The 20,552-nt window shown below is 40.6% G+C and overlaps 1 protein-coding gene across 1 annotated transcript in view; it reads left to right on the forward strand.

Moving 5' to 3' along the window:
* DZIP3 (DAZ interacting zinc finger protein 3) overlaps positions 1-5,102 on the forward strand; it is a 124,287-nt gene extending 119,185 nt beyond the window's left edge. The window contains exon 30 of the mRNA XM_043991130.1: positions 1,868-5,102. Coding sequence (XP_043847065.1) covers positions 1,868-1,978 — 111 coding nt within the window. The 3' untranslated portion in view covers positions 1,979-5,102. The remainder of the gene's footprint in view (positions 1-1,867) is intronic.
* Positions 5,103-20,552: the final 15,450 nt, after the last annotated feature.

A 20,552-nucleotide genomic window follows, 5' to 3' on the forward strand; every position in this document is an offset into this window, starting at 1 on the left:
GTGATGAGGAAAGCTTACAGGAATAAGAGTCAGAATAGGCAGGCCCCTGCAAGTATGTTGAAGCAGCATTTCAGTGGCAGAAGTTGGAATATGGGGCTACTTCCTATTGGTGTGCTGCAAATATTATATATCATCCTTTATCCAGAGAATCACATCCCTTGCTTAATGATGGCCTCCTGTGATTACACAGCACAAAAGGCAGCTAAGCATGTTGTCTAGGCTTCTTGTATTTGCCTTTTAAGATGTTCAGAACCTAAGTGTTTGATGTTGGAATAATGTGAGGCAGGCAAGGCCTTTTGCGGATTCTTGGCATTTGTATAGATTAATCTAACTCTTGGCTCTGCAGCCCTACAAGCACTATCGATATACAATTTGTGATCTGGGCCTTCTGTTGCAGAGATGTAATTTGACACAGGAAAAGATAATCTTATATGAGGAAGGTTTCTCAGGGAAGTGAACAATAGCCAGCTCATTCAAGCCCTAGCCATAGAAAACTTTTTGAAAGATATACGGATACCTAGACTGGAATTACATTTTGCCTCTCTGCACTGCTATAAAGAAAGGTGCAGAGCAGCATGCCTGTTCCTGAAAGATCACCGAGGAAGATACTTCTCCTTCCCCACTTGAATTTTTTAAAGAGGCTAAAAACTTAGGAAACAAGTTTTCATACAAACTTAGCGTACTAGTTGCCACTGCCTCAGTGAGCAGAATACAGGTCATTCATTCAGTTTATCTTATAGGGATGGAGTGAATGATCCTATATTTTCCACTGTGTCCCTCCCATTCTCCTCCTCTCTCCTCTCTGACATATTACTCATTATTTCTTTCTCTGTCTCTTGTTGACAAAGGTAAGATGGATAGCCAGTAAGGCCATTGAGATGACTTGACAAATAGCCAGTTCATGTCCAGGAAATCTGAAAGCAGCATTCTTAGTCATTGACCTGTCCTATAATAGCTGCCAATGAAAAACCAGTTTCAGAAGCACATCCATCATGAAGGGGATTTTAAATGAAAACATTAGTTCCTTTTTTTGATAGATATTGAGTTCTTTCCTTTTATACATGTATACGAGGCATCTTTTGGCCAAAGCATGGGGGAGATGTGTATGTGTGTGTATACACACACACACACACACACACACACACACACACACACACACACACACACACACACATATCAGAGAGTTAATTGTGCCTATGTCTCGATGGTGTATTGTTAAGGGTTTTCAAAATGATGAATATGGATGGATGATAATGACAACAATAGCTAACAATAGTTAACATTTATATAAAGCCTGCTCTGGACCAGGCACTGGGCTAAGTACTTTATAGATATTATTTCATTTGATCCACGTAACACTCCTGAAAGGTAGGTGCTGTTATTTGTGTCCCCATTTTATAGATGAAGAAGCAGGCAAACAGAGGGAAGTGACTGAAGCTTTATTTGAACTCAGGTCTTCCTGATTCAGGGCCCAGAACTCTGTCAACTGCACCACCTAGCTGCCCCCAGTAGAGCAGTAAAAAGGAATGGGAACTGGATTTGAGAGATCTAGCATGCTGTGGCCTTGAGATCACCTTGGGAGTTAGAGGCAGGGGAGAAGTAAAAAACATGGTGACTGTGAAAACATTTTCCCAAGCAGGGAAAGTAGGCTCACTGATGTCAGCTACATCACTAAGGGGGCGTGGAGGGGCATGGCTGCAGAGTGGGGTGGAGCTAATGGCAGTAGAGAGGGGGATGTGAAGCAGCAACTGTTGTGAAAATTTGTCAAGTAACACTCGAGAGACATGGTTATAAAGGGTAACACCTTCCTTAGGTGTTGCAGGTATTTGAATACCACTGATTGACTTGTCTTCCTTTTCATTTATAGTGCATTAAACCCTGGTTGAAACGACAGGGGACGTGTCCTACATGCAGACTCTATGTTGTGCTTCCAGAGGAATTCCCGGGTCTTCCCAGTCGACACATACCCAAAATCTGATGAAAAGGCTTGGATGGTGGCAAATGACATCAATTTGTGGGCTCCAGCGTTCTGCTTTGCCTTATTGTCTGATATTGTGAAGTGGCATGAAGTAATGCATGGGGTTGTTCCATAACAGAGGAACTAGCTCACCTAAGTGAGGATATGATAAATCTTCAAAGTTTGCAGTTTGCATTCATATGTAGGCAAAATTTGATTTAAAAAATTTATATCTTTATACTTTTCCCATTTCTCAGTAGCTATACCTTTTTCCTCCAAGTGCAGCATTTAATAATGTGCTAGCATTTCAAACAAAGTCCTGTTGTCTTTAGTTTTCCACCAGCTTCCATCCAGTTACATCCATTTCCTACTTAAATGGAGAAGAGGGACTTGTGCAAGAGATAAAGATGAGCAGTGAAGAAGTGGGGACAAGCTGTGAATGAAAGAAGTCTTAAGATCCAAAAAATTTGATGCTTCCATTAGCATATAAACAAGCATAATTTACTTACTTGAGTTTTTGCTTTTCCTCCTTGATTCATCTTCTGAGGGACATACTCCTAAATTCTAAATTAGTTGGCCCCAAAAATCAAAGTAAGAAGGAATAAGACTATACTTAAAGGTTTAACCACCTTGTCCCCCTATAATTCCTTAAATTTTAGCAACTTGCTTTCTGTGTTCAGTATTGCTTTCTTGAAGGCCACCAATATTCTCTTTATTACCAAATTGTTTTCAGTAATCTTTGAACTTTCTAACTTTCTGCAGCATTTAACACTATTCACCAACCTCTTCTTCCTTTGACTTCCACGACACTAGTTCTCCAACATCTCTCCATTAACTCATTCAACAAATTTTGGTTTTTTTGCATCTGCAGGTGCAAATACTTGGCCAGGTACCAGGGGAGATTAAAAGAATGGTTTAGAAAAGACACTCCCTTCTTTCATAGCACTAATAATATAACTCTGCAGAGTTGTAGAATAAAATGATCTTTCTCTCTTCTTTCTCCTGCCTTCCCTCACCGCCTGCCATATAGGTGTTTCCTTCAGGTTTTTCCCTTTATCCCCCTTCTCTTGCTACACTCTCACCCTTAGTAACCCAATCCAATCTTTTTTTTTTTTAACCTAATCCAGTCTTACAAAAGTTCTTTCTACATGCATGACTGAAATCTGTGGCTTCCTCCAGCCCTCATCTTTCTCCTAAGCCCCATTTCTGTATTGACAGCTGTCAATCTGGTCATTAGCTGGTCCCAAGCTCTTCAAACTCCACATAAAAAACTCATTTTCTGCCCCAAATCAGATCATTTTTCCTGACTTTTATTTTTCCATTAATGAGTCCACCATTTTCCCTCGCCTTTTTTCTCTCCCCACATCTAATCAGTTACTAGATCCTCTTGATTTTACATTCACAACACCTCTTCCCTCCACCCTCTTTCAGTTGTCACTGCCAGCCCCCAGTTTGTGACCCCTTTTTCGTCCCTTTCTTGGACTCCTGCCATAGCCTTCTGAATGCTTCTGGCTAGACTGGACCACTCCCTCATTGTCCATGGAGCATTCCTGGTACTTCTCATGCCCTATGCTACTGCCCATGTTATTGTCTGATCACCAGGCACAGTTTTTACCTGTCATATTTTTCCCATTCTTCAAGTCCGAGCTCTAATGCCAACCCCTTCGTGAATCCTTCCCTGACTCTTCCCACAGTTGATTTTTTTCCAGATCTGAACCCCCATAATGTTTTTATGACTTTATTGTATTATATGTATACATTTTTTCTATGCCTATTACTAGACTGAATTCTTTGACAAAACTCTGGGACAAGCAGTATTTCCTTCCTGGGGGTGTGCCTTCCTCCCTGCTGGTGTAGGGAGACTAAATTCCCTACCTCTTATTGTTCTTTACTGACTTACTCCCTGTAGCGATGGGGCTCCAAGGGTGAGGGAGTGGGGGTACTGGAACAATAGGAGATAGGTCCCCCCTTTTCTCTCATTACTACTCAAAGTAGGGCTATCTCTACTGGGTCCACTTTGCTTCTCCTCTTTTGATATCCTTTCCCCTCCAGTATCCCCAATCCAGTTCAGCCCTCACTCTTCCTAGTCCCTCTCCTCCTCTGCCCTTTAGAACCACTGTTATTAATAAATCCTTTTATCTTCTCACATTCCTTCCCTTCTGAAGACCTTACCTCTCTTGTCACCTCCAATGTTGGCTTCTTCTCCAAAGTCCCTGTTGCACAGGGCCAGTAGGAATAGGTATATTTTGTGCTCTCCACTGCCACTTTCAGAACCCTCTTTTGGCCATCTCATGCAGGACGTAGTTCCTCTTCCTTTAAAGTTCACTTCATGCTGTCCAGGTGCTGGTGTTGTTACTGCTGTGGTTGCTTGTCCAGGTAGTTTTACTTCCTCCACAGTACATGTTCAGTATGTGGTTTATAGCTGTCCCTGCCCCAAATCACAGCTTTCCAGTTCCTTAACTTCTTTAATTCCCATGATCTTTGTTGGGAATGGTCCCCCTCTAAACCACTTTGCTCCCCAACTAAATTTACTTTAGATGCTGGGATTTCTGGTCTTTGACAACAGCAGCCATATTTTCTTCCGTTTTGTTATCAACTTCTGTGTCTAGAGCAGGGCCTTTCATGAAAGAAGGAGCTTCACAAATAGGTACTTACTATTGAGGAAGGCAGATGAGGGAGAGTTAATGGAAGTGGGGCTTGATGCACAAAATAGAGAATTATTAAATAATTGATATATGTTCACTTGTAGACCTGAGTCTCCCCCAAGTATTTTTTTTCTTTCCTTAAAAAATTTCTAATTTCTCCCATTTGACCCTAGCAGGAGAACTTATTGATTATATGTATTTTTTTGTCTGGTATGGTTACAATGCCCCATCACCCAAATCATAACACTGAAAAGTGTTATAATTGTAACTGCAACAGTTGTAACTGAGAGCTCTGTTATTGTGAAGGTGAAGATGATGTTGTATAAGTACTGTTCCTTTATACCAGCTCCAGAATTATTTCAATTCAGTTCTTTGCAAGATGAATGTTTAACACTGTTAGACCATGGTCTTGGTCTTGGTCTCACTCACCTGTGGACCTGTGTGTCAATAATTTTCCCTGTATGCTTTAGACCAAATGTGTCATTAAACTTGTAAAATCTCTTTCTGAGTATTTGTATTTTGCAAGCAGAAAGTTTTTCTAAAGGAAATAAAGTCATCCAGTCTTACAAAGTATTAACACTAGTTGACATTTTTGTGGTGCTTCAACTGTTATCGAAAACTTTCCTCCAAATAATACCTGTGAAGGAATCAACACTCCTGTGAGCGCTAGGTTTTTCCCATTTTGCTGATAAGAACAGAGGTGGGCATGAGGTGGAAACATGGTGGTGGAGTAGAAAGACCATTGGACTTGGTATCAGAAGATCACTGAATTTGGAGTCAGAGGACCTGGGGTCAAACCCCAGCTTGGTCACTCACTACCTGTGTAACTTTGGACAAGTCACTTAGCCTTCTGGGCCTTTGTTTTTTACTATAAAATGAGGGGACTGGCTTAGATAGTCTAAAAAATATTCCTAAGGTTGATCCTAAGAATGGGATTCAAATCCATGTCTGCTATTTGCTAACTTGTGATGTTGATCCCATTTCTGATGAGAAATTCATCCCAGAACTAGGATGCCCTAGGGTCTAGCTCCATTACTCACTAGGTTTGGAGGCCTCCTTCACTTAACATACTGCTCTGGAGTTTACTACTCTGCCCCAAATCACTGCAACTGTGTCCCAGCCCTTCATCAGGGCTGAATTGAACCATATTGCCATGTGGGACCTGTTGCTTGTTCAGCCTTGGTTCATCAGATCCCTTGAGAAAACCCATTCCATTAGCCCTCCATAACCATCAAATGTTCAATTGCCAGGCTTCTTGCCATTAGTAACTTACCCAGGATGAATACCTCAGATACTAGAGGTCTTTCACCTTTACCATGACCTTTTTTGAGGCCTGAACATCAACCTCTAGGCCTGTAACCAGCAGGATCTCATCTGAGAAGAGCATTTAACACCAAGCCTTACTGGAAACAATGCAGGTATGCCTTGTTTTACTGTGCTTTGCAGATTGTGTGTGTGTGTGTGTGTGTGTGTGTGTGTGTTTTAAATTGAAGGTTTTTGGCAACCATCTGTCAAGTCTTTTTTAATAATAAACATTTTTTTTAATTTATATTTTTGGGTTCCAATTTTTATTCCTCTTTCCCACCCTCCTCTCTCCCCTCCCTAAGGCGGCAAACAATCATACTTGTATTATACATGTATTATTATGTAAAACATTACCATATTTGTCATTTTGTAAGAGAAAACTTGATTAAAAGACAAAAAAACATGAAAGAAAGTGAAAAATAGCATGCTTTAGTCTGTTCCATCAATATCAGTTCTTTCTTTGTATGTTTCATCAGTATGCTTCATCAGTAGTCCTTTGGGATTGTCTTAGATCATTGTATTGTTGAGAATAGTCAAGTCATTCACAGTTCTTCATTAAACAATATTGCTGTCTCTGTGTACAATGTTCTCTTGGTTCGGCTCACCTCACAATACATTTTATACATGTCTTTCTAGGCCTTTCTGAAGTCATCCTGCTTGTCATTTCTTATAGCACAATTGTATTCCATCACCTTCATATACCAGTTTGTTTAGCCATTTCCCAATTGATGGGTATTCCTTTGATTTCCAATTCTTAGCCACTATAAAAATTGCTGCTTTAAATATTTTTGTACAGATAGGTCTTTTTCTCTTTTTGGGGATGTCTTTGGGATATAAACCTAGCAGTGGTATTGCTGGATCAAAGCCAAGCAAGTCTTAACAACACCATTTTTCCAATACCATGTGCTCACATAGTATTTGTCACATTTTGTTAATTCTTGCAGTATTTGAAACTTATTCATTATTATTATATCTGTTAGGGTGATCTGTGATCAGTGATCTTTGATTTTACCATTTTTTTCCTTTCTTTTTTTTTTTTTTTTTTTTTTGGTGTGGCAATTGGGGTTAAGTGATTTGCCCAGGGTCACACAGCTAGTAAGTGTTAAGTGTCTGAGGTTGGATTTAAACTCAGGTCCTCCTGACTCTAGGGCTGGTACTCTATCCACTGCACCACCTAGCTGCCCCAGATTTTACCATTTTATTTTATTTATTTATTTATTTATTTTTTGGTGAGGCAATTGGGGTTAAGTAACTTGCCCAGGGTCACACAGCTAGTAAGTGTTAAGCGTCCCAGGCCAGATTTGAACTCAGGTCCTCCTGAGTCCAGGGCTGGAGCTCTATCCACTGTGTCACCTAGCTGCCCCTTTACCATTTTAATTAAATGTTACCATAGTCATTATATACATCCATATGAGGGTGAACTCGTGTATGTTCTGACTGCTCCACTGACCTCTCTTCAGGCATCCCTATTTCCTGAGACACAACAATATTGAAATGAAACCAATTAATACTCCCTACAATGACCTCTTAAGTGTTCAAGTGAAAGAAATAGTAGATATAGCAAACTTTATTGTCGCCTTTTTTTTTTTTTTTGCGGGGCATTGGGGGTTAAATGGCTTGCCCAGGGTCACACAGCTAGTAAGTGTCAAGTGTCTGAGGTCAGATTTGAACTCAGGTCTTCCTGAATCCAGGGCTGGTGCTATTGTTGCTTTATTTTAAGAAATTGCTACACCACCCCAACCTTCAGCAGCCACTACCATTGATCAATTGGCAGCCATCAACATCAAGGCAAGACCCTTTATCAGGAAAAAAGATTATGACTTGCTAAAGGCTCAGATGATGATTAGCATTTTTTTAGAGCAATAAAGTATTTTCTAATTAAGGTGTGCACATTGTAATATCTCTGAGATAAGCCTGTACATGCTCCTCATGACAGGGGATCTTCTGCCTGCATCATTCCCTGCCATCCTGAAGCACAGAAAATGGCACTGGATGTTAGTTCATTCAAGCCTCTTGGGATCCATTCACCAGGTGTGTTCTAGGGGCAGCTAGGTAGTGCAGTGGATAGAGCACCAGCCCTGTATTCAGGAGGACCTGAGTCCAGCCTCAGACACTTAACACTTACTAGTTGTGTGACCCTAGGCAAGTCACAACCCCAATTGCCTCACCAAAAAAAAAAAGCTATTGAAACTTAAAACTGCATTTTTGTTTTATCACTAAGACTTTTAGAACATCCTAAATTTATAAAATGAGTTGTCCTACCCTAGTTCCCTTCTACCCTGATGCTTGAGTAAGAACTAACATCAACCGAGCCTTCAGTCACAAGGGTACTTACTTTTCCATTCTATGTCTAGCAAATTACTACCTCTTCCTTTTCTAATTTCTGTGACCCTGAGTTTTTTTCCCCCTAGGTAAAAACCATCATCCCTTGGGACTTGTATGTACCCTTATTTCTCATCCTTATTCACCTCTTCCACACCCTTCCTGAGTCCAATTCTTCCTCTGTCCTCTCCTATCATTCCTTCTGGAGTCTCTGTTCTTATGTTAACAAATGCTCCTTTGTCTCACACCCTTCTATAGTCTTGTACTCACTAGAACCTGACTCTCCCCAGTCTCCCTTGCCCTCTAGAAGACATTGCATCTTGGGATACGCTTTCCAATACTGGTTTTATTTTTTCTTATGCTTCCCAATACTCTAGCCTAGGAGAAAGCATAAGGTGTATATCTTGCTTTTCTTTGCTTCTTTCAGACCCTCTTTCTGGAAGCTTCCATTGTTCAGGAAGATCTCCTTTTTAAAGTTCTGTCTGATCTATATTATCTTATCTAGATAGTGATTGTAGTTATCTAACAGCTTCTAAGTAATTCCTTTTTTCTCAAGGGGTTTGGGACCTGGCTCACAGCATCCCTCTCCTTTCCAACCTCTGTCCTCATCCTTAGGAAGATTCTGAAAATCACCTGGCAAGATAAGGCACTGGACAATGAGGTCCTCTCTCTAACTAAACTGCCAAGAATTCACACTCTACTGCACAGAGCACGACTCCAATGGGCTGACCACGTTCGTTTTTTGTTTTTTTTTGCAGGGTTATAGGGGTTAAATGACTTGCCCAGGGTCACACAGGTAGTAAGTGTCAAGTGTCTGAGGCTGGATTTGAACTCAGGTACTCCTGAATCCAGGGCCAGTGCTTTATCTACTGCGTCACCTAGCTGCCCCCTAACCACGTTTTTTGAATGGCAAATGTACACTTGCCTAAAAGTCTATTTTATGGAGAACTCACACAAGGAAGGCACTCACATGGTGGTTAGAAGAAGCAATCTAAGGATCAAGTTCTTTCTGGAAAACTTTGGAATTGATAGTGTGACATGGGAGACACTGACAAAGGACCACCCTGCATGGCATGCCTGCATCAAAGAAGGCCCTGTGGTCTATTAGGAAAGCAGAATGTGCAAATTTAGATATCTCCATTTCAAATGTTCGTATGGACTATTTGTGACTGACCTGTGATAGAGCCTTCTGAGCTTGTATTGGTCAGATCAGCCATAGTTGGACACACTGTACCCTGGCCCCAACATAGACATGTCATTTTGGTCCTCTTTGAGCATGAAAGACAAGAACCAAACAACTTGGGAACTTATTTATTTTATTTTGTTTTATATTTTGTGGGGCATTGAGGGTTAAGTAACTTGCCTAGGGTCACACAGCTAGTAAGTGTCAAGTGTCTGAGGCTGGATTTGAACTCAGGTTTTCCTGAATCCAGGGCCAATGCTTTATCCACTGCACCACCTAGCTGCCCCCGCAACTTGGGAACTTAAATGTACATACTGATACCCTCTCAAACATCCTTGCCTCTTAGTTCATTATCTTCTGCAGTTCCAATAACAAATACTATCACTATGTTGGCCACGTATAGTGATCTCACCATCACTTATAAGAACTTGCCCTGCCTGACCCAAAACTGAAATTTTTCTAATAGATCAAAACCTCCTGTCTTTTCATCTCCCTTACTCCTAACCACAATCTCTTTTTTTATTTTCTTTTTTTTGGGGGGGGGCGGGGCAATGGCGGTTAAGTGACTTGGCCAGGGTCACATAGCTAGTAAGTGTCAAGTGTCTGAGGCTGGATTTTAACTCAGGTCCCCCTGAATCCAAGGCCAGTGCTTTATCCACTGCGCCACCTAGCTGCCCCCTAACCATAATTTCTAATTACACTACTCCTCTCTATCACTCCTGTTATAATTTTATTTTCTTCCTTTTGAGTTCTTGACTCTACAGTTAACCAATCCAATTCTATGCTAACCCAAGGGACTTGTTAGTCCCTTGCTCCCTTCTCTTGTCTCCACTCATGTCTTTTTAATGAATGGGTTACTCTCACTGTCCACTTATTTCTCTCCATCCTCAGTAGAAAACTTCACCTTCTGGGAAAATAATTTAATCTCTATTTGCCTTCTTATCCTCAACTGTTAAATAAGGATAATAATAGCACCTACCTCCCAGGGTTGTGGTTAGGATCGAGTGAGGTAATTGTAAAGCACTTAGCGCAGTAAAGCACATAGCACATCTTAAGTGCTATGTAAATGGTAGCTATTGCTGTTGCTGTTGTTATTTCTGCCAGGACATCTATGTTAATTTCCCAAGTGCCTCTTTCCTTCAGTATGTATTACATAACCAACAGTGACTTTCTGAAGATATTTTTTAAAATTATTTTTTAAGCAACAAATATTTATTTTATTTTTTCCAGTATTTTTCCACATGTAAGGGTAGTTTCAACATTCATTTTCATAAAATTTAGAGTTCCAAATTTTTTTTCCCTCCCTTTCCTCTCCCCTCTACAAGATTGCAACCAGGTTATATATGTACAATCCACAAGTGTTCTTTTTATCAGTTCTTTCTATGGGGGTGGATAGTGATTTTCTTCATTAGTTCCTTGGTATTGTCTTGGATCATTGCACTGCTGAGAGCAGTTAAGTCATTCACAATTGCTCATTGAGCAATACTGCTGTCCCTGTGCACAATGTCCTCCCAGCTCTGCTCACTTCACTATACATGGATGTTCATTAGTCTTTCCAGGTTTTTCTGTGATCATCTTGTTTGTCATTTCCTATAGCACAAGAACATTCCACCACAATCATATAGCACAGCTTCTTCCATCATTCCTCAATTGATGGACATTCCCTTGATTCTCAATTCTTAGCCTCCACCAAGAGTTGCTATAAATATTTTTTGTACAATTTTCCCCCTTTTCTCTAACTGTTTCCCTTCCATCCTTTTCCCTTCCCCACAATATTTATTCTATTATCCCTCTTCTTTCATCCTATCACTCTTCAAAATGGGTTTGCTTCTGTCTGTCCCCTCCCCCACTCTGTCCTTCCTTCTTTTGCCCCTCTCTCTTTGTCCCTTTCCCCTCCTATTTTCCTGCAGGGCTCTAGAGATTACTCCACCCAATTGAGTGTGTACATTATTCCCTCCTGGAGCCAATTCTAATGAGATTGAGGTTTTTGAGCCAATTCTGATGAGTGTTAGGCTCATTTACTGCCCATACTAAATAGATTACTCCACCCAGTTGGGTATGTGTGTTAGTCCCTCCTTGAGGCAACTCTGATGAGTTTAAGGTCTTTGAGCCTTTTCTGATGAGTGTAAAATTCATTTACTGTCTTGCTCCTCTTCCATCTCTTCCCCAGCTCGATAAGCCTTTTCCTGTTTCTTTCTTGTAGGATTTTACCTCTGCCCTTCCCCCTCCCCCAGCACATTCCCCTCACCCCTCAATTTAACCCTAAAGATGTCATCATGGGACAGCTAGGTGACACAGTGGACAAAGCATCTCCCCTGGACCCAGGGGGATCCCAGCCAAAACCCGGCCTCAGACACAAGACAGTCATCTACTGTACAACCCCAGGCATGTCCCCCAACTCCAATTTTTTATAGTTCTCTAGGGTCTTGTATTTGAAAGTCAAATTTGCCATTCAGTTCAGGTCTTTTCATCACAAATATCTGAAAGTCCTCTTTTTCATTAAAGTCCCATTTTTTCCCCTTAAAGATTATGATGAGTTTTGCTGGGTAGGTGAGTCTTGGTTGTAATCCCAATTCCTTTGCCCTCTGGAATATCTTATTCCATGCCCTCCGGTCCTTTAATGTAGAAGCTGCTAGATCTTGTGTTATCCTGACTGGGGCTCCACAGTACTTGAATTCTTTCTTTTTGGCAGCTTGCAATATTTTCTCCTTGACCTGAGAGCTCTGGAATTTGGTTATAATATTCTTAGGAGTTTTCCTTTTGGGATCTCTTTCTGGAGGTGATTGGTGGATTCTTTCAATTCTATTTTAGGTTCTTCTTCTAGAATTTCAGGGAAATTTTCCCTGAGAATTTCTTGGAAGATGATGTCTAAGCTCTTTCCTTGATCATGGTTTTCAGGTAGACCAATAATTTTCAAATTATCTCTCCTGGACCTATTTTCCAGGTCTGCAGTTTTTCCCAGAGACTATTTCACATTGCACTCTATTTTTTAATTCATTTGGATTTGCTTTATTGTGTCTTGGTTTCTCATAAAGTCACTGGCTTCCATTTGTTCAATCCTAATTCTTAGGCAATTTTTTTCATCAGAGAACTTTCCATTTGACTTTTCAAGCTGTTGACTTTTTTCTCATGTCTTTCCTGCATCACCCTCATTTCTCTTTCCATTTTTTCCTCTACCTCTCTAACTTTATCTTCAAAGTCCTTTTTGAGCACCTCTATGGCCTGAGACCAATTCATATTTTTCTTGGAAGCTTTAGATATAGGGGCCCTGATGTTGACATCTTCCTCTGAGGGTACACCTCAGTCTTCCTTGTTACTGAAGAAACTTTCTATGGTCTTCACCTTTCTCTGTTGGCTCATCTTGCCTTTCTTTTACTTGACTTTTAGCTCCTTAAAGTGGGGCACTGTTTCCAGGCTGCAGTATCCCAAGCTTAAGAAGTCCCAGGTCAAAGGGGTAGCTAGGTGGTACCGTGGATAAAGCACTGGCCTGGGATTCAGGAGGACCTGAGTTCAGATCCAGCCTCAGACACTTGACACTTAACTAGTTGTGTGACCCTGGGCAAGTCACTTACCCCTCATTGTCCTGGAAAAAAAATTAAAAAAAAAAGAAGTCCCAGGTGGTATGATTTAAGGGAGGATCAGTTTCTTCACTCACCTGGTCTCTTCCCTGGTCCATAGCCAACTTGCTAATCAATCAGCTTTGTGTGTTGTGGTTGTTAGCTCAGACAAGCCTGTGCCCCTCCTCCACCTCGGCCACTGCTACTCAAGCCAGGGGTGAAAAATCCAAATTCTGCCTTAGCACCAACATAGACCCCTGTAGTCTCTCCCCTGCCCAGGGCTCAGCCCACTCACCAGACTGTGAGCTTAGTTCCAGACGACACTGGTGCTTCAGCTGATTCAGAGGCTCTGGGGGTCTCCTTCTCTGGTGAGGCCTTCCTGGGACTGAAGATGATATTTTTACAAACTTCTATTGGCAAAACAATTTTCAGTTTAGTTCACCAAACTTTTAGTAAGCACAAGATGCCTGGCACTTTGCTAGGCAGTGGAGAGCCAAAGACAAAAACAAAAAGGTCCCTACCTTCAAGGAATTTATGTTCTACTGGGAGGAGACAGCATGTACACAACAGTGATAAACATACATTTCAAGACTCAAAGTGTTAATAAATGAGGAGGGTGGATTTTAAGAGTAAATAAGCTTGAGGGGCAGCTAGGTGTCGCAGTGGATAAAGCACTGGCCCTGGAGTCAGGAGTACCTGAGTTCAAATCTGGCCTCAGACACTTAACACTTACTAGCTGTGTGACCCCGGGCAAGTCACTTAACCCTAATTGCCTCACTAAAAAAAAAAAAAAAGAGTAAATAAGCTTGGAGCCAAGATGGTGGAGGAAAGGCAGTGAGCTCCCGAACTCATGACATTATCGCTCCAAAAAACATCCAAATAAGGTCATAGGAAAATGCCCGGATCAGCAAAACTCACAGAAAAATGTGCTGAAATCATCTTCTAACCAAGAACAGCTTGGAAGGTCAGAAGGAGGGAGCTGCTGTGCTGATACAGGAGTCAAGCCCAACCCCACAGTCACCCTGACACAGATCCAGTCCCAGGAAGGCCTCACCAGAGAAGCAGACCCCCAGAGCCTCTGAATCAGCTGAAGCACCAGTGTCGTCTGGAACTAAGCTCACAGTCTGGTGAGTGGGCTGAGCCCTGGGCAGGGGAGAGACTACAGGGGTCCATGCTGGTGCTAAGGCAGAACTTGAATTTTACACCCCTACTGAGAACCAGGTGGTAGGCTCGAGTAGAAGTGGCCCAGGTGAGGGAGAGGCACAGGCTTGTTGGAGCTAACAACCACAAAACACAAAGTTGGTTGATTGGCAAGTTGGTCTGGGGTCATCTAGGACCAGGAAACAGGCCGGGCGAGGGAAGAACCTGATTCTCCTTAAATCATACCACCTGGGACTTCTTAAGTTTGGGATACTGCAGCCTGGAAACAGTGCCCCACTTTAAGGAGCTAAAAGTCTAGTAAAAGAAAGGCAAGATAAGCCAAACAGAGAAAGGTGAGGACCATAGAAAGTTTCTTCAGTAACAAGGAAGACCAAGGGGTACCCTCAGAGGAAGATGTCAACATCAGGGCCCCTATATCTACAGCTTCCAAGAAAAATACGAATTGGTCTCAGGCCATAGAGGTGCTCAAAAAGGACTTTGAAGATAAAGTTAGAGAAGTAGAGGAAAAAATGGAAAGAGAAATGAGGGTGATGCAGGAAAGACATGAGAAAAAAGTCAACAGCTTGAAAAGTCAAATGGAAAAGGAGGTACAAAAGCTCTCTGATGAAAATAATTGCCTAAGAATTAGGATTGAACAAATGGAAGCCAGTGACTTTATGAGAAACCAAGACACAATAAAGCAAATCCAAATGAATTAAAAAATAGAGGGCAATGTGAAATATCTTCTGGGAAAAACTGCAGACCTGGAAAATAGGTCCAGGAGAGATAATTTGAAAATTATTGGTCTACTTGAAAACCATGATCAAGGAAAGAGCTTAGACACCATCTTCCAAGATATTCTCAAGGAAAATTGTCCTGAAATTCTAGAAGAAGAAGCTAAAATAGAAATTGAAAGAATTTACCGATCACCTCCAGAAAGAGATCCCAAAAAGAAAACTCCTAGGAAAATTATAGCCAAATTCCAGAGCTCTCAGGTCAAGGAGAAAATATTGCAAGCTGCCAAAAAGAAAGAATTCAAGTACTGTGGAGCCCCAGTCAGGATAACACAAGATCTAGCAGCTTCTACATTAAAGAACTGGAGGGCATGGAATATGAGATTCCAAAGGACAAAGGAAATAGGATTACAACCAAGAATCACCTACCCAGCAAAACTCAGCATTATCTTTCAGTGGAAAAAATGGGACTTTAATGAAAAGAGTAAATAAGCTTGGGACCAGTCCCTAGGAACTAAGAGGGACGTTGCAAATGATATCCTACCATGGATTTGATAGGTTGGACAATCTACAAGGGACTACACTTTCTAGGAGCCTGGCTTTAGGATTGGTTTCTTTTGAGAGCAGCTATGGTTGTGGCTTGGCTAAATTTCCAGTTTGTTTCCTTGGAAGATGTAGAAGCTAAATACGATTTGGAATAGGGAAACATTTACTCAGAATACCATCAAAATTGCAGTGTTCTCCTCTTACATCAAAGTTGATGGCAGCTGATCAATATTTTCCAAAGGGCAAAGTATAAATGTTGGCAACCTTTCATTTCTAAACATCATTTTGTTCGGGTTCATTTAGAACATGTCTCCAGGGTTGTATCATTTTAAAAACCATGAAATTTTACAATCACCATTAGGATCGCAACATTACAAGAACACGTCTCTACAATGCAAAGAATAATCTCTCTGGCCAGGCTGTGTGGTGGAAACAGAATGAAATGTTTCCTTAGCAGGAAATGTTTGCATCCTGGTTACCTCATTTTGAACTACAGAATATGATAAAGCAGGGGAAAGACTAACACAAGATTGTGTTGTTATTGCTGTTGTTTTCTCAAAAGCTAGGTACTGTTGTTGTTTTAGCTTAAGGAAGTCATTGATTTAATTCAAATGAGAAGAAAGTCACTCCAATGTTGCTGGAGACAGGTCATCTTTATTGAGAACTTTCTGCTAATAAAATGGATTACTGTGGTTAGTTAAGATCATATTTCCACAAAATTAGGTCAACTTAAGATGAATCTATATAGAGTTTGGGGTGGGCAGATACTCTTAAATGTTGCTTGGGAGAAATGTTGACTTTTGTGATACTCCCTTACCATCCTTCCACCCTCAAAATCTACTTTCTCTTTTTAAAAATAAGTTTTACTGATATCTTTCCATAATTCCTTAGCTTCTCCCAGCATACTTTCCCTACTCCCTTCCAAAAAGGCATCTCATATAACAAAGGACATTTTTAAAGAAAAAAAGGGAAAAAGGGAAAAATCAGCAAAAATGATCAATACAGGGGCAGCTAGATGGCGCAGTGGATAGAGCACTGGCCCTGGAGTCAGGAGGACCTGAGTTCAAATACTGCCTCAGACACTTAACACTTACTGGCTACATGGCCCTGGGCAAGTCACTTAACCCCAATTGCCTCACAAAAAAAAAAAAAAAAAAGAAAGAAAAAAAAAGATCAACACATGAAAAAAAAAATCTAAAAATAATTGCAATGTACTATTTCCATAGGTTACCCACTTCTATAAAGGAGTGGTATGGGAGTATTTTCTCATATCTCTTTTCTTTGGAGCTATGCTTGTTCTTTATGATTTTGCAACATTCACTTTTGTTTTTTTGTGGTTGTTCTTACCATTCACGTTGTTATAGTCACTGTGCTTGACTGTTTACTTTGCATTGGCTTGTATATATTTTCCTGTTTCTCTGTATTCATTATATTCATCTTTTCTTACAGTAGAATAAATATTTCATTATATTCATCATGAATCACAATTTGTTTAGCTATTATCCAATTGATAAACATCTGCTTTTTTGCAATTCATTGCTACCATTATTTTTTAAAGGTTTGCAAAGTACTTTGCATATGTTATCTCATTTGATTCTCACAACAGCCCTATAAAGCAGGTGCGATTATTATCCCCCTTTTATAGATGTGGAAACTAAATCTGGGAGAGGTTAAATGATTTGCCCAGGGTCACACAACTGAGGCAGAATTTGAACTCAGATCTAAATTCTTTTTTTTTTTTTGGTATTAAAATGGCTCTAGAGACATTGACTGAAAAGGAAGTTGAGGACTTACCCTCAAAGGGAGGAGATGGCTTAGAGACACCTTCTGATGTGGGATGGAATTAAGACCACCAAACGAATCCCAAGGAGTCTGAAAGGAACCACAAGACTCAGCAACTCATCTTCCCAAGTTCCCAAGTTCCACTGCAATACTGTGAGTGACCACAGGGAGAGCACCACGGAGGGGTTATATTTATAGCAAAAAAGAAATTAATTATCTCCTCATTATCATAATCTCGACCTTGGGGAGGTACAGGGCAGGGTTTATCCTAATTTGGACTTCCTGGGATCCTAAGTCAACCCTTGAGGCTGTTACCTTTTTCCATGGAAGTGTGTTTTGGGGGTTTATACTCATAAAGTGAATCTGGGGATAAATTTGGCCCTTAACGTGCATGTTCCTAAAGGTATTAAATTCACTTTCACTAGCAGTTAGGCAGGAACGTTGTGAAGCTCAAATGATATAATGGATGTAAAGTACTTTGCAAACCTTAAATTGATATATAAATGCTAAGCACTTCTACTACTAGAGGACCACAACTACTAGGATGACCACTAGTACCAATATCATAATACTATGACCACTATTACTATAAGTACAAAACTACTATTACTACTCTATAACAATACTCTTCCTCCTATACTACTACTACTGCTGCTGCTGGGACTACTGACTACTCCTCCTTCTCCTCCTCCTCCTACTTTACCACCATCACCACCACCCCACCCCCACCCCCACTACTACTACTACTACTACTACTACTACTAGCTAGCTAGCTAGCTAGCTAGCTTAGAGTCACCTCCACTTATAAGCTTCCAGTTAGTAATGACATCATTTCCTGAACCTTCTGGTAGTTCCTGTTGAGTCTGAGCAATGTTTATAGAGTAATATAGGGGTGTCCTGGCAAATGCTTACAACTGGGATCCTTAAAAAATATGCATATTCTTTTAAGTTTAGTCTGTATTATTAACGTATTCTTAAGTCTGATTTGCTGCGATTTCTGAAGTATAAATACTCACACTGAAAATTTAACCATGGGCTCTCTCCAACCAGTTAGGGTTGGCTCAGCCCAGTCCTGCTTAGGGAAGTAAATCATAGGCCTGCATAGAAGATTTAAAGCTGAAAGGGACCTAAGAGATCATCTAATTGAACTCCTTAATTTTACAGAGAAGGAAACTGGGTTCCGATGAGATTGAATTGGCTTTCCCAATGTTGCACAGTGAATCATGGAATCTCAGAGCTAGAAGATTTTGAGGTATACTGCTCGAAAGCAGAATACTACAGATTAAGTCATACCAGGTTTCAGTGATAACTGTCATCTTCTTGTTATGAAAGTGTTAGTTGTGTTACTGGGTGACAGACCCCATGCCTGAAGCCTTTCCCCTACTCCTTAAGCCTCCAACTTTTTTTCCCCCTCAAAATGGCAAAATGGTCCCTGCAGAAAGCGCAGAAACTTCTTCCCTTTTGCCTTAGTTTGAACCACTGCCCAGATGCCAACCAGTGCCTGAGGACTTTGAAGGAAGATATTTCAGGGAGACCTCTATTTTTTCAGCTCCTATTGACCAGTTCCTACCAGGTTCTAGATGTCTCCTCCTGGCTAGAAGCTTACTCCTCTCCCCACTTTTTTTACTCAGCCTTCTGAGGTAACTCAACATGCCACTCCAACCCTTCTTAATAATCCCTTCCAAATAGTCATTGATTAGGAACCATTTATCCTGCCATTGATCTACAGTTCCCAGAGCCTTATTAGCTGAACTTCTTCGCTTTCCTCCTAACTTCTCTACACCAACTTTCACCTTCTAGTTTCTTAGCTCAAGAGCTATCTTTTGACAATTCCCAAGGACCCATGGTGAAAAATGCTACCCACAGCCAAAGAGATCTGATGAACTCTGAGTACAGATTGAAACATACTTTTTTCACTTTATGTTTCTTGCTTTTTTGCTATTATTTTTTTTGCAACATAGCTAATATGGAAATATGTTTTGCATGAGTTCACAACTGATATCACATTGCTTGCCTTCTCCATAGGTGGGGGAAGGGGAGGAGGAAGAAAAAGAATTTGGAAATAAAATTAAATTAATTGGGTGGGAAGACTGATCTGTTGGGTGAAGTTCTTACTGAAAACCTCAGCCCACAGTGATCTTTCTCTTCTATGAATGGCTATACCATCAATTACCATAGAATCTTGGTTCCTTTGCCATCCTGGTAGTCTTCTTCTGGATTACAGCTAGTTAATGCTTTAAAAAAATTGTGGTGGTGGTGTTGTCATCTGCAGCCATTGGGGTTAAGTGACTTGCCCAGGATAGCATAGCTAGTAAGTATCTGAGGCTGAATTTGAATTCAGGTCCTCCTGACTTCAGGGCTAGTACTCTATCCACTGTATCTAGCTGCCCCCTATACTTTTGTTAAAATGTGGCACCCATAACTTGACATTGTAATTTAGATGTGGCCTGAGCAAGGCAAAGTACACAGCAGACCAGATGACTTCTCTTATTCTGAGGGACTGGGAACATGGTGATCCAATCAAAATGAGAAGTGGATACCAATGATAAGGAGAAGATGGTAAGATCATAAGCCTAGAGCTTAATAAAACCTCAGAGTCCATCTAGTCCAATCCTATTATTTTTTGTTTTTTTTTTTTTGTTTTTTTTTTCAAGGCAATGAGGGTTAAGTGACTTGCCCAGGGTCACACAGCTAGTAAGTGTCAAGTGTCTGAGGCCAGATTTGAACTCAGGTCCTCCTGAATCCAGGGCCGGTATTTTATTCACTGCACCACCTAGCTGCCCCCCTATTATTTTCCAAATGAGGAAACTCTGACCTAGAAAGACTAAGTAATTTACCAACAGTTAGGTAAGCAAGAATAAAAGGTGTGATTCAAATCCTGGTTCCCTGAATCTGTAGTCAGTGAGTTTTCCTTCCACTGTACTAAGCTGCCTTTTCTACTCCCAAATGGAAATTACAATAATTTATATCTAATCAACCAATTCACCCCTGTGGCTTAATGGTTGTGCTGAAGGTTTAAATGTCCCACTCTAGGGACATTTACGTTTTTAAATAGAAGAGAAAATCTTAAACCAAAGCACTTTTTTTTTTTTGAGATCAAATTTTATTTTATTTTTTCCATTACATGTAAAGATAGTTCTCAACTTTTGTTTATACAAGTTTTACAATTTCAGATTTTTCTCCCTCCCTCCCCTCCCTCCCCCCTCCCCTAGACAGCAGGTAATCTGATATAGGTTATATCTATATATCTATATATCATATCCATATCCATATAGATAGATATATACACACACATATATATACACATAATAACATTAATCCTATTTCTGCATTAATCCTGTTACAAGAGAAAAAATCAGAGCAGTGATGCAAAACCTCAAA

This window comes from Dromiciops gliroides, chromosome 3 (assembly GCF_019393635.1).
Source record: "Dromiciops gliroides isolate mDroGli1 chromosome 3, mDroGli1.pri, whole genome shotgun sequence".
Classification (NCBI taxonomy): domain Eukaryota; kingdom Metazoa; phylum Chordata; class Mammalia; order Microbiotheria; family Microbiotheriidae; genus Dromiciops; species Dromiciops gliroides.